This window comes from Perognathus longimembris, chromosome 11, assembly GCF_023159225.1.
Source record: "Perognathus longimembris pacificus isolate PPM17 chromosome 11, ASM2315922v1, whole genome shotgun sequence".
Classification (NCBI taxonomy): domain Eukaryota; kingdom Metazoa; phylum Chordata; class Mammalia; order Rodentia; family Heteromyidae; genus Perognathus; species Perognathus longimembris.
Window position 1 is genome coordinate 65,751,440 of NC_063171.1, and position 20,966 is coordinate 65,772,405.

A 20,966-nucleotide genomic window follows, 5' to 3' on the forward strand; every position below is an offset into this window, starting at 1 on the left:
AAAGGCAGAAGTGGTGCTGTGGCTCAAGTGGTCGAGTGCTAGCCTTGAGCAAAAAAAAGCCAGGGACAGTACTCAGGCCCTGAGTTCAAGCCCCAGGACTGGCAAAAAAATAAAAAATAAATAAATATAGAGTTTACAAGAGAGTTCATGATTTAACATGCAGTTTTCTACTTGTCCTTGGAGGGCATAATCATTAGCACGGACAGACATTTTAGGATTACCAGTAAAGCCAAAATGATATACCAGTAATCATTTCATCAAGAAGAATCTACTAGCCTGGCGCTGGTGGCTCATGCCTTGAATTCTAGCTACTCAGGAGGCTGAGATCTGAGGATGTTGGTTTGAAGCCAACCTAGGCCAAAAAGTCTCCAAGAAACTATTCAGAACAAAACAAAACAAAACAAACCAGAAGTGGCACTGTGTAGAGCATTGGCCTTGAGCACAAAGTAGCTCAGGGACCATGCCTTGAGTTCAAGCCCCACAACTGGAAAGAAAAAAAAAGAAAGAAAGAAAGAAAAAAGACGACTCTGCTAATCAATGCAATATGTGGGTAAAACTTAAGAAATAATAAATTTGCCATTTGATTTAGGTGACAGAATTATTACCTGTGACTACCATAATAGTAGCATACTAGAAAATTAAAAAATAGTATTTTATTCCATGATATAAGTGTAATTGTAGTGTGACAAGAAAGTTGTGAAAATCTCATATCTTGCAGGTATTATTTTTGGTTATATTTGTTTTTGTTTTGAGACACTGTCTTGCTATTCTTGAACTTTCTCTTTCTTCTCCTGGCTTACTGCTCTAGTAAGTAATGACCCTCAGTATTTGCCGACTCTCTGTCGGGCTTAATTTCCACGACGGCAAGCCTCTAATTGTGGGGGACACTCGGCTCTGTGCGCTGCTCCTGCCGGCGGGAGGGCAGAGTGTGTCCCGGTTAGGATAAGCTGAGCTGGGATAGGGCTGCCCAGATGCCCCGGATCCCCAGCTCCCCTTACATTTAAGAGAAGGCACTGCACATGGAGATTCCGGGGGAGCCGTCCGATGGTCTACCGGCTTCCAAAGGGTTTTATTAAAGGGAGGGGTTTATATAACAGTAATGGCGTCAGGAAGAGGAGGGACTAACTGGATATTAATGATTGGCTTATGAACTGTCCATCACAGTGATGTCACTGAACTTCCCGCAGAGGCCCGGCCTCTTGGCGCCATTACAATATCACATGTGGCCGAAGTGGAAGGTGGGGCTGGTTTGCTATCTCTTCCGGTAGAACCCGGAAGGAGGTGGGACTACTGGCTAGCAGCCAGCCGTCACCTACAACTCTCCAATTTTGGAGGAGTGGTGTTTCCTGGGGCCTCAATTCTTTGATAGGTCTAAGATCTTTGCTTTTCAGTTTATACAACATTTTTCTCATTTGAAGATGAAATTCATGCTACATGCCAGAAATTTGGAAGTCTGAAATATGGTTTTGCATTACAGATTTCAAGTACAGCTTTTTCCTTTCTTTGTGTGTCTTATTTTTCTCTTTGGCAATTGGAGTTTTTTTTTTTTTTTGCCAGTCCTGGGCCTTGGACTCAGGGCCTGAGCACCTTCCCTGGCTTCTTCCCGCTCAAGGCTAGCACTCTGCCACTTGAGCCACAGCGCCCCTTCTGGCCGTTTTCCGTATATGTGGTGCTGGGGAATTGAACCGAGAGCTTCATGTGTAGGAGGCAAGCACTCTTGCCACTAGGCCATATTCCCAGCCCTGTTTTGTTTTTTATAATTTATTTATTAATTAAACAAAATTTTTTTGACAAGGTGTTGTGCAAAAGTGGTACAGTTACATAGTAGGGCAGTGTGTACATTTCTTGTGATATTTTACACCCTGTTTTTCTTTCCCTTCCCTAGGTCAGGTAGACATATATACAATACACAGTGTACCAAGAACATATACAGTATCCACGTGGCCTATGCCAAAGAAAATTCACCTAGGGCTTTAAATGTAATGTCACCAGTAGACAATATGTCGACAATAGTCTTATATGAACTTACATAGCTTTTGAGCTATTGTGATCCACTGAGAGGTCTATTTTTGACCTTTATATGTTGAGTAGTTGTTTGGTTTTAGTTACATAATGTAGGGTCACTGACCCAAACCTGTGATATACCATTGACAAGAAGATTTTGGTTTCGCAGACCTGGTCTCTACTGTCTCTCCCTCCCCCCTCCTTAACAGTCATATATCAAGGAGATCATGCCCCTTTGTTATCTGTGTTCTAGGCTTGTCTTGCTCAACGTTATTTGTTCAAGTTCTGACCATTTCCCTGAGAATACCAATATTTCACCATTTCTAATCGCTATGTAATATTCCATTGTGTATAGGTACCATATTTTTTGGATCCATTCATCTGTAGACGGGCATCTGGGTTGTTTCCATATTTTGGCTATTGTGAATTGTGCAGCGATAAACATGGAAGTGCAAATGTCTTTTTGATATCTTGGGACCTGTTGTTAAGGATAGATGCCTAGGAGTGGTATGGCTGGGTCACAGGGTAGGTCTGTGTTGAGCTTTTTGAGAAACCTCCATACTGTTCTCCAAAGTGGTTGTACTAATTTGCACTCCCACCAACAATGAAGAAGGGTTCCTCTTTCCCCGCACCCCCTCCAGCATTTGTTGTTTCCTGAGTTCAGAGTATAGGCCATTCTAACTGGGGTGAGGTGGTATCTCAGGGTTGTTTTTATTTACGTTTCCTTTACTAGCAGGGATGTTGAGCATTTCCTCATGTGTTTCTTTGCCATTTTTATATCTTCTCCAGAGCTTTTTGGGCATCGACTGAGATAACAATGTGATTCTTGATTTTAGTTCTGTTGATGTGGTGAATTACATTGATTGATTTACGGATGTTGAACCATCCTTGTTTCTGTGGGATGAAGCCTACTTGGTCATGATGTATAATTTTCTTGATCAATTTCTGGATCCTGTTAGCTAATATTTTATTGAGGAGCTTTGCGTCTGTGTTCATTAGTGATATTGGTCTGTAGTTCTCTTTTTTTGTTGGTCTTTGCCTGGTTTGGGGATGAGTGTAATAGAATGAGTTTGGGATTTCTCCCTCTGTTTCTATTTCACGGAAGAGTTTGAGGAGTATTGGTATTAGCTCCTCACTAAAGGTTTTACAGAATTTGCTGGTGAATCCATCTGGGCTTGGGCTTTTCTTTGTTGGGAGGCTCTTGATTACCCCCTGTATCTCACTGTAAGTTATTGGTTTATTTAGTTGATTTATTTCTTCTTGGTTCAGTTTGGGCAGTTTATACTTCTGTAAGAATTTATCTATTTCTGTAAAATTATTGTTTTTTAGTGAGTAGACGTTCTGGAAATAGTTCCTTATGATTGTTTGAATATCGTGTGTATTTGTTGTAATTTTTCCGGTGGAGTCCCTGATTTTACGTATATGAGTCTCTTCTCTTCTTTTTTTTGTAAATCTTGTGAGGAGTCTTTCGATTTTATTTTCTCAAAGAACCAGCTTTTAGTCTGATTTGTTTGTTGAATGGTCTTTCTATTTTCAATCAGATTTATATCTCATCTTTAATCTTTGTGATCTCTCTCCTCCTAGTCATTTTAGATTCGATCATTTCTTGTTTCTCCAGTTGTTTTAGTTTCATCGTGAGGTTATTCACCTGCTCTGCTTCCCTTAGCTGTATCCCACAGGTTTCTTTGTGATGTATTTTCATTGTCATTGTGGCTTACGAATTCGTTGATTTCATCTTTAATTTGGTCTGTGGCCCATGTGTTGGATAACAGTGTGGGGTTTAGCCTCCAAGAATGTGTATAGCCTCTGTGGTAACCGTTGTTATTGAAGGTTACCTTTAATCCACTGTGATCAGATATAATACATGAGATGACGTCAATACTTTTTTTGGCCAGTCCTGGGGCTTGGACTCAGGGCCTGAGCACTGTCCCTGGCTTCTTCTTGCTCAAGGCTAGCACTCTGCCACTTGAGCCACAGTGCCACTTCTGGCCATTTTCTGTATATGTGGTGCTGGGGAACCGAACCCAGGGCCTCATGTATATGAGGCAAGCACTCTTGCCACTAGGCCATATCCCCAGCCCACGTCAATACTTTTGTATTTGCTGAGGTTCTTTGTGTGGGCTATGACATGGTCTATTTTGGAGTATGATCCATAGGCTGCTGAGAAGAAGGTGTATTGTGTCTCTGTAGGGTGGAAGATTCTGTATAGATCTGTCAGATCCATTTGGGATATGGTGTTACTTAGGTCCTCAGGTCCCTTGCTGATCCTCTGGGTGTTGGATCTGTCTCTTGGAGAGAGTGGGGTATTAAAGTCTCCCACTATGATTGTGTTTGCGTCTATCTTGTTCTGTTGTTCTGTGAGAATTTGCTTGACATATGTAGGGCTTCTTTTGTTCGGTGAGTATACATTCATCACCGTGATGTCTTGATTCTGGATTTTTCCTTGTATTAAAATGTAGTGTCCTTCTTTGTCTTTTTGAGTTGATTTCAATGAGAAATCCAGCGTGTCTGAGATCAGGATGGCTATTCCTGCCGTTTTGGTAGGTGCATTCGCTTGGAAGATCTTGCTCCATCCTTTCATTCGGAGCCTGTTTTTATCCCTTGCTGTAAGGTTGGTCTCTTGTAGACAACAGATGGCAACTTTTTGTTTGCGGATCCACTCTGCCAGTCTGCTCCTCTTTATTGGAGAATTTATACCGTTTATATTCAAAGAGATCAAGGATAAGAGTGTTTTTTTCCCCTTCCATTTTCCTGTTAGGCTGTTTTTCCTCTCTTTTTTTTTTCTTGCCTTTAGTGAGCTTCTCTTTCTGTTTGGCTCTGGCTATTGTAGTTTCTTTCTGTTTCTGTCTGTGTGTCCTGTACGATTTCTGTTGGGTGGGGTTCTCCTCTTAGAATTCGCTGTAGGGCTGGTTTTTTATTCACATACTCCTTTAGATTCTCTTTTCTATGGAAAGATTTGTTTTTTCCCCCAAATATGAATTCTAGTTTCACTGGCTATCTAATTCTGGGTTGGCAATTGTGGGCCTGTAGGACTTGGATTGTGTTCTTCCACTCTCTTCGTGCATGGTAGGTTTGTGTGGAGAGGTCTGCTGTTATTTGGATCCTTTTCCCATTGTAATAAATCTTTTTCTTCGCTTTGGCTGCATTCAAAATTTGCTCTTTATTCTTGAGATCTGAAGTCTTGATTATTATGTGCCTGGGCAAGGATTTTCTAGGGTCTGGTCTGCCAGGCGTCCTATTGTCTTCAGTTACCTGGGTGAGGTCCCTTGTGAGATTGGGGAAGTTTTCTGCAATCACTTTATTGAAAATATGTTGAAGCCCTCTGCTCTGGTATTCGGCTCCTTCTTCTCTTCCAATTATGCGCAGATTATATCTCCTGTCTTTGTCCATTAGCTCCTGGATTAGTCTGCCCTGGAGCTTTACCGTTTCTTGGAGTGTGGTAATTTTCTGGTCCTTATCGGCTGCATCATCGTCCAAGAGAGAGATTCGGGATTCAATATGGTCAATTCTTTGTGCTGTGGATTCAAGTGTGGAGTTTATGGATGTCAGGGAGCTATTTATGGTTACCAGATCAGCTCTGATCGTGGAAATTTCTTCCTTTAAAGAGTTGTATTTTAAATCTATTTTTTCATGCATTTCGCTTCTCAGGATGTTAAGGTCTTCTTTAACGGAGGTTTGCACTGTATCTTTTTGCTTCCATTTCTTTCTTGTCTTCCTGAAGATCCTTTGAGACTTCCATTCTAAACTCCTGGAATTGTTTTCTGAATTTGTTCCTGAGGCTTTCCATCATTTCTGCTATCATAGCCTCAGTTGTTTTTTTATCCCTCATCTCCTCTTTGGTCGTACTGCTTTTTGGAGCCTGCGAGTTGGCTTGCCCTTTCATGAAATTTGTAATATTTCTTTGTGATTTGCGCATCTGGAGATCTGTAGGTGGCTTCCTTGGCTTGGCTTTGTGCTGGTTCCCACTGGTCCGTCAGTGGGAAACTTGTTTGTGTCCTGGCTCTGGGTTTGAGTTTGGCTGTTGAACTTTACTGCCTAATGGGTGAGCGCCACCGTGTTGGTCATTGCTGGGGTGGTCACCTTCACTGCACTTGGAGGTGGGTAGGTTCTGTGTCTTTCTCTGCAGGATAGTGTCCTGCTGCTGTGTTGTGCTAACTCTAGCGTGCCCCTGGTGGGGGTTTGCGGGTCACTGATTCAGTGTGGCATGGAGGCTTTTCTCTTCTTTGGTTCTTTTTTCCACTCGGTGCCTTGGTCAGAGGAGCTCACCTCTCAGATTGAGATTTGCTGCTGGGAGGCAGCTCGCCCCCCTGTGTGGATTGCTCCTGTTGGAGCAGGTGTTGCTGTTGTGGGGCAGCCCGCCCACCTGTGCAGAATGCGCCTATCAGAGCGGGTGCTGTCACTGGGGGGGCTCTGCCCACCTGTGCTGGGTGCGTCTATCAGAGCGGGCAATGCCGCTGGGGGGGAGTGCACCTATCAGAGTGGGTGCTGCCACTGGGGGGCCCTGCCCACCTTTGTGGAGTGCACCTGTCAGAGTGGGTGCTGCCACTGGGGGGCCCTGCCCACCCGTGTGGAGTGCGCCTATCAGAGCAGGTGTTGCTGCTGAGGGGGCAGCTTGCCCGCTTGTGCGCTCCCGCAGGGGGTTGGGCAGGAGATCCTCCTGCTGGAGGGCTAGCACGCTGGCCCTCTCGGGGGCGCATGCATGTGCACTCTAGTGCTTCTTTTGGGGAGCGTGCTGCCCCAAGTTGTTGGAGGGTGCTTGTGCCCTCTCGCGAGTTTGCTGTGGGGAGCGGTATGTGTGAGCCCCATCAGGGTCAAGTGTCCCAAGCGCGGGTTGGTGCCCACAGACTCTCTGCGCCTCCGCTGTGAGGGGGGCATGTGATCGGGCTCAAGTGTCCCTACTGTGCTGGTATTGCACACCAGCGAGCCTGTGACTGTTGTTCAAAAAGTCTGCGAGGACCAGGCGCCTCAGGTGGGGCTTCTAATGCCTACCAGTCCCCGGGCCCCTGCTGGGAGGGGGCAGGGCTGGTGCGGACAGGTTCAGGCTCCTCTGTTGGGGCTTCGGGGGGATGCCTGATTAAGGTGTTTCCCGGTCCCCTTGTTGGGCGCTGCTCCACCTCTGCTAGTTCTCGTGTCCTCCCAGAGGCTGTAGGGTCCTAGAGCTGCCAGAGATGGGGCTCCTTTGTTCCCTTGGGGTAGGGAGGGGGAGGGAGGGAGCTCTAGCTTCTTTGTAGGTTTTGGGTCTCTGCCAGAGCTGGGTCTCCCATGGGGGGGGGCTAATGGGGAACTTACTGGTCCTGGATTTTGTGTGTGTGTCCCGTGCTGCTGTGGGCTTTTTGGGGCTGGGGTGCTGGGGTGTGGCAATCGGTCGTTTGGTGGTGGTGGTCCCAGCTCTCCCTGTCTGCAACGCGCAGTTCCCCTGCTGTTTATGGCTGATCCCGGCCGTTCGGTCCTGCACCTTCGGTCCCTCACTGCCACCGTCCGTCTCGGTCGGTCCGCGCTCCCCCTGGGGTCCGTGGAGCTCATGCTGTCTGGACTCTGCGCTCCTGGCGTGACTTTTTGGCTGTTGGTTTGCCAGTGCTGGGTCCCCTTTCCCAACCTGGCCCTGTTTGGGCCAGGGTCGGCAGGTGTGGGGGGGGGGTACCCCGGAGATTTTCTGGCTCCGTGCAGGTTATAGGCTCTTCTTTTTCTGTTCTTTTTTTTTTTTTTTTTGGCCAGTCCTGGGCCTTGGACTCAGGGCCTGAGCACTGTCCCTGGCTTCTTCCCGTTCAAGGCTAGCACTCTGCCACTTGAGCCACAGCGCCGCTTCTGGCCGTTTTTTCTGTATATGTGGTGCTGGGGAATCGAACCTAGGGCTTCGTGTATCCGAGGCAGGCACTCTTGCCACTAGGCTATATCCCCAGCCCCTTTTTGTTCTTTTTTGTTTCCTGTGTTTCTATTTTGCTTCTGGTTGTTGAGTTTGCTGGATTCTTGATGGGGTGTTGGGTGCTGGAGTTCCCAGCTCACTATTCAGTTGGAGCGAGTTGGGGTGCCTCCCTATTGTCATGGTGCCATCTTCCCTCTCTCTAGAAATTGGAGTTTGAACTTGGGAGCCTTGTATTTTCTACATAGGCTCTCTATTACTCTTATTTTGCCCCCAGCCCTTTTGACTTTAGTCATTTTCAGATAAGGTCTTGGACAAAATTTTTGCCTGGCTGGCCTGAGCCCACAGCGCTCCTTCGCGTGGCTCCTCCCTGCGGCCTGCTGTGTAGCTGGGATAACAGACGTCCACGTTGCTTATTTGTCTAGGCTGGACAACTTCCCCTCCCGAGAAGCTGGATTCTGGCATGAGCCACTGTACCTGGCTTGGTGTTGGGTTTTGTTCCTAAATAAAACAGTTGCTAGGAACTTACCACGATATAATAACTTTTTATTACACTAGGTTAAGTATTGATTTTTTTGGGGTGGTGGTATTTTGGCTTGAACTCAGAGCTGTCTACTTGCTAGACAAGTGCTCTACCACTTCAGTCAGCCAGGTCTCCATCCCTTTTGCCTTTTTATTTTTCCAGATTACCTACAGTTTTCCTACCTCTGTTCTACATAGCTGGAATTACAGTTGTATACCACTATGCCCAGCTTATTTGTTGAGATAATATCTTGTTAACTTCTTGCCTATTTTGTCCATATTGGACTTGAACTGCAATTCCCCCAATCTCAAGTAGCTGGGATTACAGGTGTGAGCCATACTATGTCAATATCTTTGACATTTATTTTCATACAGTGAGGTATTATTTAATAGCAATTCTGATCGGTTTTTTTTCTGTAACTTCATGTTACAGATACTTTATATTATACCCTACAAGGCCAAAGGAGAACTCAAAACTTTCTATCAAACCTCTTTTCCTACAATTTCTTTCCATCTGATACCAGTTCATTAAAAAAAAAAAATCACCACACATTTCTGTGCTTTAATCTCAGAGTCTCCTTGTTTTATTCTTCCAAATTACTGACATTTGATCTTAATATGTCTTAACCTTAGTTTTCAGCATCATGTACTACATTCTCAAAAATATCAGAGATAACTCAGACCTTTAAAAGCCTCACTCTGTGGAGAAGGAAATGGTCAGGAATTGCACACTTTATGATAGTGCACCCTCAGCTCTCACCTTTACTTTGTTAACTAGTGTTTATATAGTTTTCCACATCTAAATATGGCTACAGTATTTTCGGAAATTGATAGCATAAGAATTGCACACTTTATGATAGTGCACCCTCAGCTCTCACTTTTACTTTGTTAACTAGTGTTTATATAGTTTTCCACATCTAAATATGGCTACAGTATTTTCGGAAATTGATAGCATAAGAATTGCACACTTTATGATAGTGCACCCTCAGCTCTCACCTTTGCTTTGTTAACTAGTGTTTATATAGTTTTCCACATCTAAATATGGCTACAGTATTTTCGGAAATTGATAGCATAAGTCTTCCATGCCTCATATTGTTCTAGATTGTCTAGCATTCAGTGTTTAAAAATATGTGACAATGTATTTTGGTTTCTGCTTTTTGTAGGAAGAACTCTTTGGAATGAAAAATAGGGTACAAGTGGTGGTACTTGAAAATGAAAGCCTCCAGCAAGAGCTGAAATCTCAAAGGCAAGAGGAGACAATGCGGAAACAACCCCCCCAGGATGCATCTGTAAGCATGTTTTATAACCATACATTTTATTTTTCTTTGAATACTCCCTTCTGCCCTCTCTCCCAACCCTCTGAACTGCTTAGATTCTCTCATGGAAGTTTGGCCAAGGTACTATGCTGGCATTTGCCTGATGCCTCACAAGTTAGAATTTCCTGTGGCAGATTAAATCCTACTGTGAACCCATGCACTGATGCTAGCAGTCACTCCGTTTTCTGGAGTGTTGCCTTATCGCTTTTAAAGCCACATGTACACAGTGAGGTTGAAAGCGGGAAATGTTACATCGGAAAGACTTCGTTAAATCTAGAAACTGTCCGGAACCTGCGTTAGGTCTCCGTTGGATTTCTCTAATTTTTCTTGACCTCTAAAATCTTAATAAGTCTAATTAGGAACATGGTGTGTCAGAAAGAATGTTGTCCAAGAATCAAAATCTCAGTCTTCCCATTGTTACTAAGAAGCTGATATTTAGCAACTTTGTTCTTTGTAGTTTGATCTGTCAGGTAAGACCTTGAGGTTCCTGGGGCTTCTTCCTGATTCTGTCACTTAGTTTGGTATTAAGATCTCATATTGATGAGTTTTTAATGAGTTGCCACAGTGGCTGTCTGTGGCCCATAGTTTACAGTAGATTAGATAATCTCTGTAATTCTGACACATAATTTTGTGGCGATATGTAAATCAAGTCTAATTTTCATACCTTTGACTTATCAGAGATCTTTTTTTTTAATTTTAAAAACCACTTTTATTTTTAAAATTGACATAATCTTTGGGTAAGTCACAATTAGCTTAGGCATGTTTTAGAAGGTTCTGAGACTAAGGTCTCACCTCAAACCAAGAGCAATAGCTTATTTGATTGGTAAAAGGATTGAGGTGGATTTCATGATGCAGAATGAATAGATTACCGAAGACAGAATTCCATACAAAAAGCTTTTTTGCAGTATTCTTTTTTTTAAGTTACCAGTTACAAATATTAAAAATACCTCATCAGATCAATAATACCCACAGCTTACTTGCATTTTACTAAAGTTTCTACACAGAACGCCACGTTCTGCAGACTTCAGAATCATTCTTAAATTAATTTAATCCTTCACATTAAGCATAACAACTAAAAACTAGATTCTACCCAGTGTAGTCTCACCATCCAGGACAACAGTGTCCTGCTGACAGAATGCCATCTACCTGGGCACCCATGAATCAAAACATAAAGCAAGCCAGAAAAAGACTCCTTCCATGCAGCAGTTGGTAGCTCCCATTTCTCCCAACTCCATGCAGAATCAGCCTGAGCTGCAGAGAAGGAGTACGGGCACAGGTTCCATATCACCTAACTATCAGAGATCTTTTTGCACTAGTGATGTTTTCTACTCTTTTGCTACAGCTCACAGTTAATCATAGCTTTTCTGCTTTTTTTGAGACAAATTCAGTGTTCCATGAAAGTTTTCATACTTGCCTATTACAGACTTAGTTTGAAATAGATTCTTGTGGTGTTTGAGTAATTGCTACTAGTAAACAAGTTTTGTTAAGAAAAATGAAGCTCCAGCTTGGTGTTTGTTTGTTTGTTTCTCCTGGCTAATTGGCAGTTAGGAGTCTTGTGGACTTGTCTTCCTGGGCTGGCTGTGAACCTTGAATCAACCTCTGAATAGCTAAAAGATGTAAGCCACCAGTGCCTAGCTTGATTCTGTTTTTGAAGTTTATTTTCCAAATCTGACCTAGTATTTCATTTCCTATCCCCAAGTTCTATGTGTACTAGAATTTATATGTATAGCGTTTCAGTTTTATTAACTCTGTAAAATAAAGTTGGCTGATTACTGTTTCATTTTTCCCCCGTTTACATTCAAGTTTGTGGTCAGTTATTTTTCCCTTAGCTTTATATTTTTTTCTGAAGATGTATATATGTGTGTGTGTGTGTGTGTGTGTGTGTGTGTGTGTGTGTGTGTGTTTAAAATTCCATCTTACCTACTTTAATGTCCATTTGAAGAAATCACCATATGAAAACTACACAGCTCATTAAAAATATTCTTTTTGCCTTCCTTGTAAATATGTAATGACTTAGTGAGTCAATTATTCATAGAAGTGGCATAAGGGGAAGAGAACTGAGAAAGGAAATCAAGCAGACCAGTGAGTCACAGAGCAGGGGAAGTGAGGGGGCAGAGGAAATGGCAGCACCCTCTCCTTCCAGTGTGTAGCAAAGGGAATTTGTCAGAAAAAAACTACAGTCCTCAGTGTAGAATGGACAAGGTTACAGGGAGACCCTGCTAGTGATCTTAAACATTCACTTGGTGTACAATGTCAGACAGAAATCAAAATGATTGTTGCAGCTAGGTCAAGTGACTTTGATATTTAATTAATATTAGGTTAAAATTTTTTTTCCCCTTTTCCCTCTCCTGAACCTGAACTCTGGGCCTGGGAACTGTTCCTGCACTTTGTGCTCAAGGCTAGTGCTCTATAACTTTGTTCTATTTCTTACTTTTTGGTAATTGATTGGAGATAAGAGTCTCAGGGACTTTCCTCTCCAGGCTAGCTTTGAACTTTGATCCTCAGAAGTCAGCTTCCTGAGTAGCTAGGATGATAGGTGTAAGCCACTGATGCCCAGCGACTTTTGTATTTTTATTATTATATAATTGTACCCCCACTTTTTACCTTTGTAGGTGAATTGATCCATTTTATAGACATACACATGCTACTATGTTGGAGATTTAATATAAGTAACACTTTTTTTAGAATATCTTGAATATAAACCAAAAAGAGAGATTGTATTTTTTAGAGGAGACTTTTTAAATGACTCCATTAAGGTGTTGTCTATTACCCATGCTATTAGCTCATTTGAATATAGATTTTTCTAGTGTTTCCTAATGTGTTCTTTTGTAAAAATTGCTAAAACAACCATCATGTCATAAGGAACATGTATCTATGACTTCATGGTTGTATATGTTAGCCACTGTACCAGGCACATTGTTGGCACTGTATTTGAGCAGTGTCCTAGTGCATGCACAAAGCAGGTGGTATTATCTGTTTATTGTTACATGCACAACAGTGAAGGAACCTAAAGAACTGGTCTAATGACACAGATGTATAAAATGGCAAATCCAGGATTTAAACCTCCACTATCAGAGTCCTCAAATCTCTTTACCTTCCTTGAACTCATGCTTCCCTTCTGCAGAAATTAGATAGAGCTAGTCAGTTTTGAGCCAAATGGTTCTAGAAAATTGAAATATTCCATCAGAAAAAAAAATATAGACCTCCTACTCAGTGTATCTCCCTGTTAACTCCAGACTGGCCTCATATATGACCTAGATGTTGAAAAGGGAAGCTGATTATTTTTTTAAACCAAAATGTCCAAGTACCTTTGTTTTCTGTTTTCGTTTTTCGTGGCTTCTATTTATTTTCATGAAATTTCTCTTCCTTGGAAAGCTTTACCTAAAGTTAAAAATTTAAGACAATCCCAAATCAGAAATGTTGGAATGTGTACTCATTCAAATATCTGAAAGTGTGTGTGTGTGTGTGTGTGTGTGTGTGTGTGTGTGTGTGTGTGTGTTTGAACTCAGGGCCTGGGTGCTGTCCTGAGCTCTTATGCTGAAGGCTAGCACTCTACCACTTGAGTCACAGCTCTACTTCCAGCTTTTTTGGTAGTTGTTTGGAGATAAGAATGTTATTGACTTTCCTGCTTAGACTGGCTTTGAACCATGATCCTCAGATCTTAGCCTCCTGAGTAGCTAGGAGTATAGGTGTAAGCCACTGACACCTGGCTTTAGAAGCTTGTTTGTTTTTTGAAGTATAAGTTTTTTTTTTTTTTTTTTTTGGCCAGTCCTGGGCCTTGGACTCAGGGCCTGAGCACTGTCCCTGGCTTCTTCCCGCTCAAGGCTAGCACTCCGCCACTTGAGCCACAGCGCCGCTTCTGGCCGTTTTTCTGTATATGTGGTGCTGGGGAATCGAACCTAGGGCCTCGTGTATCCGAGGCAGGCACTCTTGCCACTAGGCTATCTCCCCAGCCCCTGAAATATAAGTTTTCTGAGTTATTTTTTTGTACGTTTGTTCACGTTGGCTCCATGACCAGCACTCTCCTCAATAAGAAATAAAAGATCACAAATGATATATAGGGATTTAACATACATAGATTAAACAAATCTTGGTTAAATACACCATTCAAATACTTTTATTATTTTTCTCTTTTAATTTTATTTCCTTTATTTATTGTTTATGTGGTGCTGAGGAACTGAACCCAGGGCCTCATGCATATTAGACAAGCACTCTACCACTAAGCTACATTCCCAGCCCCCATTCAAATTTTTAAACATTATCTGTGGAAAAACAGAGTGTTCATTAGACCAGAACTTTTTTCTAAAGAATAATTGTACTTATGAAATGGCAACACCTCTATACAACATCTTAACAATAACAACAAAAGTATATTAAAAAGAACAATAGTACTTTGTATTATAATCCAGCAGTCTGTGGTCTACAGGGTTTCTCCAGTTTCTCCATGCAAAATTTGTGTCCCTTTCCATTTTGGTCTCAAAAGCAAGTTTTTGTTTTTTGTTTTTGGGTTTCTTTTTTTTATTGTGAGGCTTGAACTCTGGGCCTGGGCACTGTCCCTGAGCTCTTCAGCTCAAGGCTAGTGCTATACCACTTTGAGCCACAGCACTACTTCCAGTTTTCTTGTGATTCACTAAGTCTCATGGACTTTCCTGTCTGGGCTGGCTTTGCACCGCGATCCTCAGATCTTAGCCTCCTTAGTAGCTAGGATTACAGACATGAGCCACCAGCTGCCCAGCTGCAAAAACAAGTTTGAATGCAATCAAATATTGGGAGATTTGACCCTGCCTTCAGAATCGAGTACATCTTTATTAGCGTGGCTGTGTTACCGTTACGCCCCTTATTTGATTATCAAGTTTCATGTTCTGGCATGCATGACCTTGTACTTTCACCTCTTATGATTCTTGCAGTTACCATGCTCTTTCACACTTCTCTGACAATTTTAGTGACGTTCCCCTTCCCCATCTGAATAGCCCACTAGGGCCAAAACTTCTCCAGAGAGTTTACATTTGTATTCTTCTATTCTAGCCTAGTTCTCCATGCACATCACTGGCTTAGCACTTACCTTGACATGATAATTGAAATTGAAATGATAATTGCTTATGTATTGCACTGTAAATAAAATATACATTAAATTCCACTTACCCTGCCTCTGTGACCATCACTAAACTGTGTGGGAATATGTAAAGCAGCGTCTGGCACATAGCAAAGAGCATGTGTGTTTGCAGTTTTTACTGTTATTAGCTATGTGGCTCTGAAATGTGGGAAGTGACAGACAAGACAAGACAGGGGACGTGTTCCGAGAGTGTCTGTCTTCAGAGGAGTAAGGGATAACCCCTATGCAGAATGCTCTGACACGCAGCCCTCTTTGTTCACATTTGACTTCATAACACCTGCTGTGCAATAGGACCCTAACAGCCCCGAATGTAACATGATTTCCTGTAGTTGAGAAGCATATGCTTTCCCCTCCTGCAACATGCGTAAAAAAATATCAGCATTTGGTTTGTAAAGTCTGCATGCTTATTTAAGGTTGAATGCCAATTATAATTGCTAATACATTTTTCTTTTAGGGAAATATGCAGAATTTGTGGGTTAAGACAGGTGAAGATTCTAGGTTGGATAAAGCTGCCAAGAGATCATTCCCTCTGGCTGATGTAGACATGGGCACAGCTGTGTGTGCTGGCGAGGCTGAAAAATGGAAGGTGGAACTGGTGAGTCCCAGGGTGCTTGTTGCCTATACAGTTGTGTCTGTCTGTCTGCTTGTCTGTCTGTGCCTGCCCCCGCTCCAGTCCTGGGACTTGAACTCAGAGCCTGAGCACTGTCCCTGGCTTCTTTTTGCTCAAGGCTAGCACTCTTCCTCTTGAGCCACAGTGCCACTTCCAGCTTTTTCTATAAATGTGGTGCTGAGGAATCGAACCCAGGACGTTGTGTATGCTAGGCAACCACTCAACCTCTAAGCCACATTCCAAGCCCCTTAAATATCTTTGTATGTGTTTGTTGGGCATTTGCTGACCCCTATTTAGAGGTCCATTCAAATTTCTGTGTCTTCTTTTTCTTGACATATGTGATACTGGAAATCATCCTCCTAGTCTCTTAGTATTTGCTCAGTGAAGCTTTCTTTCTGGCTAAGTTAATGAAGTATAGGCCTTTCTGATTTTGTCTAGTCTTCTGCATATCTCACTAGTGCAAATGCATGTAAATGAAATTGTTCACCTCTCTTTCTATTCCTTTCTAGAAGATAAGCTCCTTGAGGTTTGAAGCTCCTTTGTTTTAGATATCTAGTAAATAGTTGCTGAATTAAAGAACATTTGGAAACAGCAGAGGCTTGTAATAGGTAGTGGACCTGTTTGGCTTTTTGTTGTGTAACTTACACATTTCCGTTGTATAATTCACCCAGCACACACACATTGTATGCCAATTAAGCTGAAGTCATGTGGGGTGGGGGGTGATTCTGATAATATTTTAATTTTTTCCTCACGGTCATAATTAGAAAAGTTAAGGTTGTTTTTCTCAGAGTCATATTTTTAGGGGTAATACCTACTGTATGCAATTTTGATGAAGAAAATAAAGATCAGCTGTTGCTATTCAGTGATTCAATAGTTCCTGGTAGGCATTCACCTAATGAAACTTAGAGTAAGCCAGCTGAAAGGTAAAAGGAAAAGAAAAGTTTAATATATATTAGTAATTTAACTTTGTTTATTAAATACAGGACATGTAGAAAATGCATTTTTTTCCTTTTTTCTAATCTGTAGGAGAAGTTAAAAGTTATATATGAGGCCAAGAGTGAAATCCTGGAATCTCAGTTGACATTTTTGAGGTAAAGTGAAATCCTCCATTGATAATTGCAACAAAAACATGATGGTCTTAAGCACACTTGAATGCTTAGTGTTCTGTGAGTTTTGTTCAATATTAGAATTACTTAATAACATTTTGCATGCAGTGTAAAAACGTTCTCAGATTATTAATGGGTGAAAGAACAAAAAACTGTGCATTCTTTTCTAAATCTCATTTGTATGAGCTAAACAGTAAATTCTATCCCTTCATCAGTTGTAGAATATTTATGTTTGCTCACCGATATAAAGTTTACTAGTTGTCCCTATAGATTATTCTTTTGTAGTAAAGTGGTGAAAATAGAGCACTCAGTTTTGAAATTACAAGCATTTTTTTGTGCTCTTCATCTAATTTTAAACTGTGGCAATAGTATGATTGTTTGAGTTTTGTGCAAAAATTGAGTGTATTTGATGAATGGTCATGTACTTTAGTATGGACTAAAGTATCGATCTATAATATATAGGTGTTATAAATCTCAATATAACCTATTTATTATAGATTAACCATTAGTGATTTGTGTATACTTAGAAAAAGACTTGTTTTGTTAAAAGTTATTTTAAAATAGTGGTAAGAAAGTATTTTTAAGTCAAACACTTTGAAATTTCAATAGTGTTTTCAGATTAAATAGTTTTGTAATTCAATTTTAGTAAGTCTAATTTAAAATAAGTATTAAAATCTTCTAGCCCATATGTACCAACTAGATACAACTAGAAGATAAGAACTAGAACTCATGTCTACAGTCCTAAGGACTCTACCACTTGAGCAACCCCCCCCCCCCCAGTACTTTTGTTTTTGAGACAAGATCTCCCTATCATACTCATGCTGGGCTCAAATTTTCTATTTTCTTGCTTCTACTTCTTGACTAACTGGATTATACTCTTGTACTACCATGCCTGGCTTGGTGCACTTATTTATTTTTAATGTATTCTTACGCTTTTCCTAGTTTGTCCTGATGAGTCTGAGGATTTTGATAGATGTTTTTACTTTTTCAAAAAGAAACCTAACATTTAAAAGTAGCTTAATATTTACTGTCTTGCTTTCGAATTTTACTTCATTAGATTTTAATATCTATTGTGGTTTGACATTCAGAATTTAACTATCCCTTATTTAATTACATTAAAACACCAATTTGGAATGATTTATATATATATTTTTTATTCTTGGGTTTCTTCACTTGTAGCATAATTTTAAGATTATTAAAAAGCATTTTCTTAAAAAGATGAGATCAATTTTCCGAAGTTCTAGCTCTTTAAATTTTTTCTCATTTGTCATGTCTAGTAGCCAAACCTATGAGTCTGAACCTGACAGAAATTCAATAAAGGAGCCCTTTGAACTTTGGAATTTGCTTCCAAAGTTCAATTTTTTTTTTCTTAGCCTCTGACACTTTTTAAATAAAAATTCTCTATGTCAAAGATGCTATCTTGGAGACGGGGCAAAAACACCTCCTCTTTTATTTTAATTTTTCTCCCCTACTTTGGACTGTCACTAGATTAGCTTTTTCTTTTTTTTTTTTTTTTTTTTGGCCATTCCTGGGCCTTGGACTCAGGGCCTGAGCACTGTCCCTGGCTTCTTCCTGCTCAAGGCTAGCACTCTGCCACTTGAGCCACAGCGCCGCTTCTGGCCGTTTTCTGTATATGTGATGCTGGGGAATCGAACCTAGGGCCTCGTGTATCCGAGGCAGGCATTCTTGCCACTAGGCTATATCCCCAGCCCAGCTTTTTCTTTTAACCCTCCATTTTCCTGGAGCTGCTCAACCCAAATGTTGCAGATGTTGTGTCACAAGTAGGTGTGTTGGTTGTGGGCTCCTCTGGCACAGTGATCAAGTTGAGATATGCTCCTGCTACCTGCCTTCCCCACCCACCCCCACCCGCCACAGACCCTACCTCCACACCCCGGCACAGAAACGCTGAGTAATAGAGTTCTAATGTGAGTAGTAGAATGTTAATGGAAGTGAGATTCAGTTAAAAGACAAACTGATCTGTATTAAAATCTTACAAGAAATTGAGTTAATTAGTATAATTAAATCTCCATATTCAGTGTTAACTAGGATAACCACATCAGTCTTTCAGGATTATGGTAAGAATTAATAAGACACTGTGTGGAAAGCACCTCATAAGTTAAACACCTATAAATGTTGGTAGTAGTTTATTGTGATGAAAACCATATACTTTTATCTGGTCAGTCCCTAGAGTTTTTTCCTCTTCTTTTTAGAAAGGACTTGGCTGAAAGTCAGAAGAATTGTGAAGACCTCAAGGGGCAGCTGAAACACAAAGAGTCTCTTCTTGCTGCTAATATTCCCAGCCGCGTTGGTGGGCTTTGCTTGAAGTGTGCTCAGCATGAAGCTGTTCTTTCCCAAACCCACAGCAACGTCCACATCCAGACCATTGAAAGGCTGACCAAGTGAGTATGCATTCGTGCGCAGAATCTCTGCCAGCCAGCAAACCCTGTCTTTGGAGGGCTTTGTGCTCTTCTGTCCCATGCTCACTCACCTGTGAAGTGAAGCTTCAGATAAAGAGGATTTTAAAGATTCCTTCACTATAACTTGCTTGAAGAAAGAATGGGGATGTTCTCCCATCTGTAGGTAATCATGTCACTTTGGACAAATAATTTCTTTTCCTTTTCCAGAACTGGGCTTTGAACTAAGGGTTTCTCACTCTTACTCAGCTCATGACTGGCATACTACCTCTTGAACCATGCATCCAGCCTGGCTTTTTGCTGGTTATTTGGAGATGGAGTCTTGCAGACTTTTTTCCTCCCGCGGACTGTCACCAGATCTCAGCCTCTTGAGTAGCCAGGATTGTAGGCATGATCCACCAGGCACCCAGTTTGGACATTTTTTTTTGGGGGGGGGGTCCAGTCCTGGGGCTTGAACTCAGGGCCTGGGCACTGTTTCTGAGGTTCTTTTGCTCTACCACTTGAGCTATAGCTCTACTTCAGGCTTTTTCTGTGTATGTGGTACTGAGGAATCAAACACAGGGCTTCATGCATGCTAGGCAAGCACTGTACCACTAAGCCACATTGCCAGCACAAATATATTTTTTAAATCTCTTTTAGTCTTTATTGAAGTAAGGGAATAAAAGTAGTTTCTTTTTTGGATTTACTGAGGTTGGAAATCAGGGCTTCAAGCCTACTAGGCTGGCACTCCAGCCTAGTTAGGGCCATGCCTCCAGCCCTACTTTTTGCCTTTTTTTTTTTTTTTTTTTTTTTTTTAGGTGGAGTCTAGTGGACTTAACTTGTTTGTTTGGAACCATGATCTTCTAGATCTCAGCTTTTTGAATAGCTAGGATTGCATGCATGAACTACCAGTACCTGGCTAAACTACATAATCTTTATAGTTTGTCTAATTCTAGGTCTCTGAATCTCTCTCATTTATTTGTTTGTTTATTTGTTTGTTGAGACAGGTTCTCACTAGGCAGCACAGCTGGTCTGGAACTTGTAATCCTGCAATCACAGCTTCCCAAATGTTGGGATTATAGGTGTGTGCCACCACACCTGGCTCTCTGGCACTATTCCTAAGAACCTGAGTGTGCCAGGAATTCCTTTGATTTTTACCATATCTTGAGTTTCCCTCTTGTAATTCAGATAGATTTTGTTTTACATCTTTATCGTGTATCTGTCATGAGGAATATTGAGAGTAGACAGCAAGAAGTAGTGATGCTATGGCAGTATTATCATTTTAGGGTTGAAAGGACTAATTATAAGTGAGCGTTCATGCCATCACATTTTCATCGGAGCTGAGATACTACAGTTCTTTGTTTGCTCTTCTTTTGTTCTATTTTCACTCTGCCAGGGGAAGCTTGTGTCTGTGGCAATTTTGTTCAGTGGAAGTTGAAAATTATTGTTTTATTATAGAATCCAAAAGGCTTGGGAGTATTCTCCGATATCCTACTTTTCTCCACATTCTGTTCAGCTCATTTCAGTAGCTCAAACATTACTTCCTCTTAGAAGTAATCTAAATATGTTGAGCCTTGTCTCACTTGCTCCTCAGCAGACTTAGGTCTCTCTCTGCTGTGATTTTATAGTATCATGTATAGCAATGGGATTTTCTTTTTTTTCTGGTCTTGAGGCTTGAACTCAGAGCCTGGGAACTGTCCTTCTATCCTTGAGCAGCTCTTTGTGCTCAAGCCTAGCACTCTACCACTTGAGCCACAGTGCCACTTCTGGCTTTTTTTCTGAGTAGTTTATTGGAATTAAAGTGTCTCATGGCCTTTCCTGCCTGGGCTGGGTTTGAACTGCGATCCATAGATCCCAGCCTCCCGAGTAGCTGGGATGACAGGTGTGAGCCACCCGTGCCCGGCTCAGCACCTGGATTTTGATGGCTTCTGCAGCTGCTTTCTACCAGAGTGCTTGCTTTCAGCAGGCCCGCAGTGTTTGTATTTGCTGTGAGGAAGCATCTGTGGCTTCACAGTCAGAGACCCTGCCACTGAAACCCATGA

At 41.6% G+C, this 20,966-nt stretch overlaps 1 protein-coding gene across 1 annotated transcript in view; it reads left to right on the forward strand.

The window, feature by feature from the left end:
• Sdccag8 (SHH signaling and ciliogenesis regulator SDCCAG8) overlaps window positions 1-20,966 on the forward strand; it is a 183,709-nt gene that overhangs the window by 14,183 nt on the left and 148,560 nt on the right. Inside the window, exons 5-8 of the mRNA XM_048358258.1 lie at window positions 9,550-9,675; window positions 15,270-15,410; window positions 16,452-16,516; window positions 18,742-18,930. Coding sequence (XP_048214215.1) covers window positions 9,550-9,675; window positions 15,270-15,410; window positions 16,452-16,516; window positions 18,742-18,930 — 521 coding nt within the window. The remainder of the gene's footprint in view (window positions 1-9,549; window positions 9,676-15,269; window positions 15,411-16,451; window positions 16,517-18,741; window positions 18,931-20,966) is intronic.